Source organism: Camelina sativa, chromosome 1 (assembly GCF_000633955.1).
Source record: "Camelina sativa cultivar DH55 chromosome 1, Cs, whole genome shotgun sequence".
NCBI classification, from domain to species: Eukaryota; Viridiplantae; Streptophyta; class Magnoliopsida; order Brassicales; family Brassicaceae; genus Camelina; species Camelina sativa.
In genome coordinates, this window is record NC_025685.1 from 15,031,658 (window position 1) to 15,032,716 (window position 1,059).

Consider the following 1,059-nt stretch of genomic DNA (forward strand, 5'->3'; position numbering starts at 1 on the left):
GCATGATTGGAGAAGGTAAGATTACCTCCAGCTTCCAGAAGTGCCTTAACAGCTCGAGCAATGATCCAGACAGTATCATAAGCATACAGACCATAGACATTCAACCCAATAGTCTTATTATTATTACTCAACTTGTTCTTCCACCGTGCTGCAAAGTCCCTTTTCTTTCTCGAATCTGGCGTGTGAAGACGCAGTGTTAGAACTCCATTGAATAATCTGTTATCCAACGGATATTTTGAATCTAGCAGAGAAGTCAACCAAGTTGTAGCTATCCAAACATAACCTTTCTCCATCATCCCTAACCTCTCTGCTTCCTTAAAGATCATGTTGCCTGTATTTGGGAAAGTGTTCACAACAATGACCCGAGATTCCATTCCCCTGATCTTAATCAACTCCTCTATAATCTCAACTGGACTAGAAATCACAACATCCAGGGGAAGCACTGCCTTGTAAGAAATCCTGCAACGCCTCTCTTCAAGCTCATCGCCTAACGCTGTAACACCATTTCTGCTGTTATCATCATCATTATATAACGCCACCACATCCGACCATCCATAGTATGTGATCATATCTGCAACAGCTCGCATCAGAAACAGATCGCTAGGTGCTGTCTGGACAAAATATGGGAACTGGAGTGGAGAGAGGGTAGGGTCAAGAGCCGTAAATGACAACATGGGAACAGTAAGCTCATTGGCAAGATGAGACAACACATGAGCCATGATTGATGTCTGTGGACCAATGATAGCCACTGCATCAGTCTCCATGAATTGCAACGCTGCAACAACCAAAATAACAAGTGTAAGTATTAAGTTTATCCATCCAAACACAATCAAGAAAATGGAAACAAGATTGGATTTTTAAAGTCTTGTTGAACCTCCCATGATGCTGAGGAAACCACTGCGTTTAGCATCATTCATCATAATCTGCAATTTCGTTCCACCGAGGAAGCTAGGATCGGAATTTACATCTTCCTCAGCAGCTTTGAAAGCGAGATTAGCAGTTTCACCGTACATGGTGTTTAAACCAAATATAGCACCAACTTTAATAACAGGAGGAGGC

The 1,059-nt window shown here is 42.2% G+C and overlaps 1 protein-coding gene across 1 annotated transcript in view; it reads right to left on the bottom strand.

Annotated features, from left to right (window-relative positions):
- LOC104708298 (glutamate receptor 3.1-like) overlaps positions 1-1,059 on the bottom strand; it is a 10,404-nt gene that overhangs the window by 5,913 nt on the left and 3,432 nt on the right. Inside the window, exons 3-4 of the mRNA XM_019231042.1 lie at positions 875-923; positions 26-775 (exon numbers count right to left, since the gene is read on the bottom strand). Coding sequence (XP_019086587.1) covers positions 26-775; positions 875-923 — 799 coding nt within the window. The remainder of the gene's footprint in view (positions 1-25; positions 776-874; positions 924-1,059) is intronic.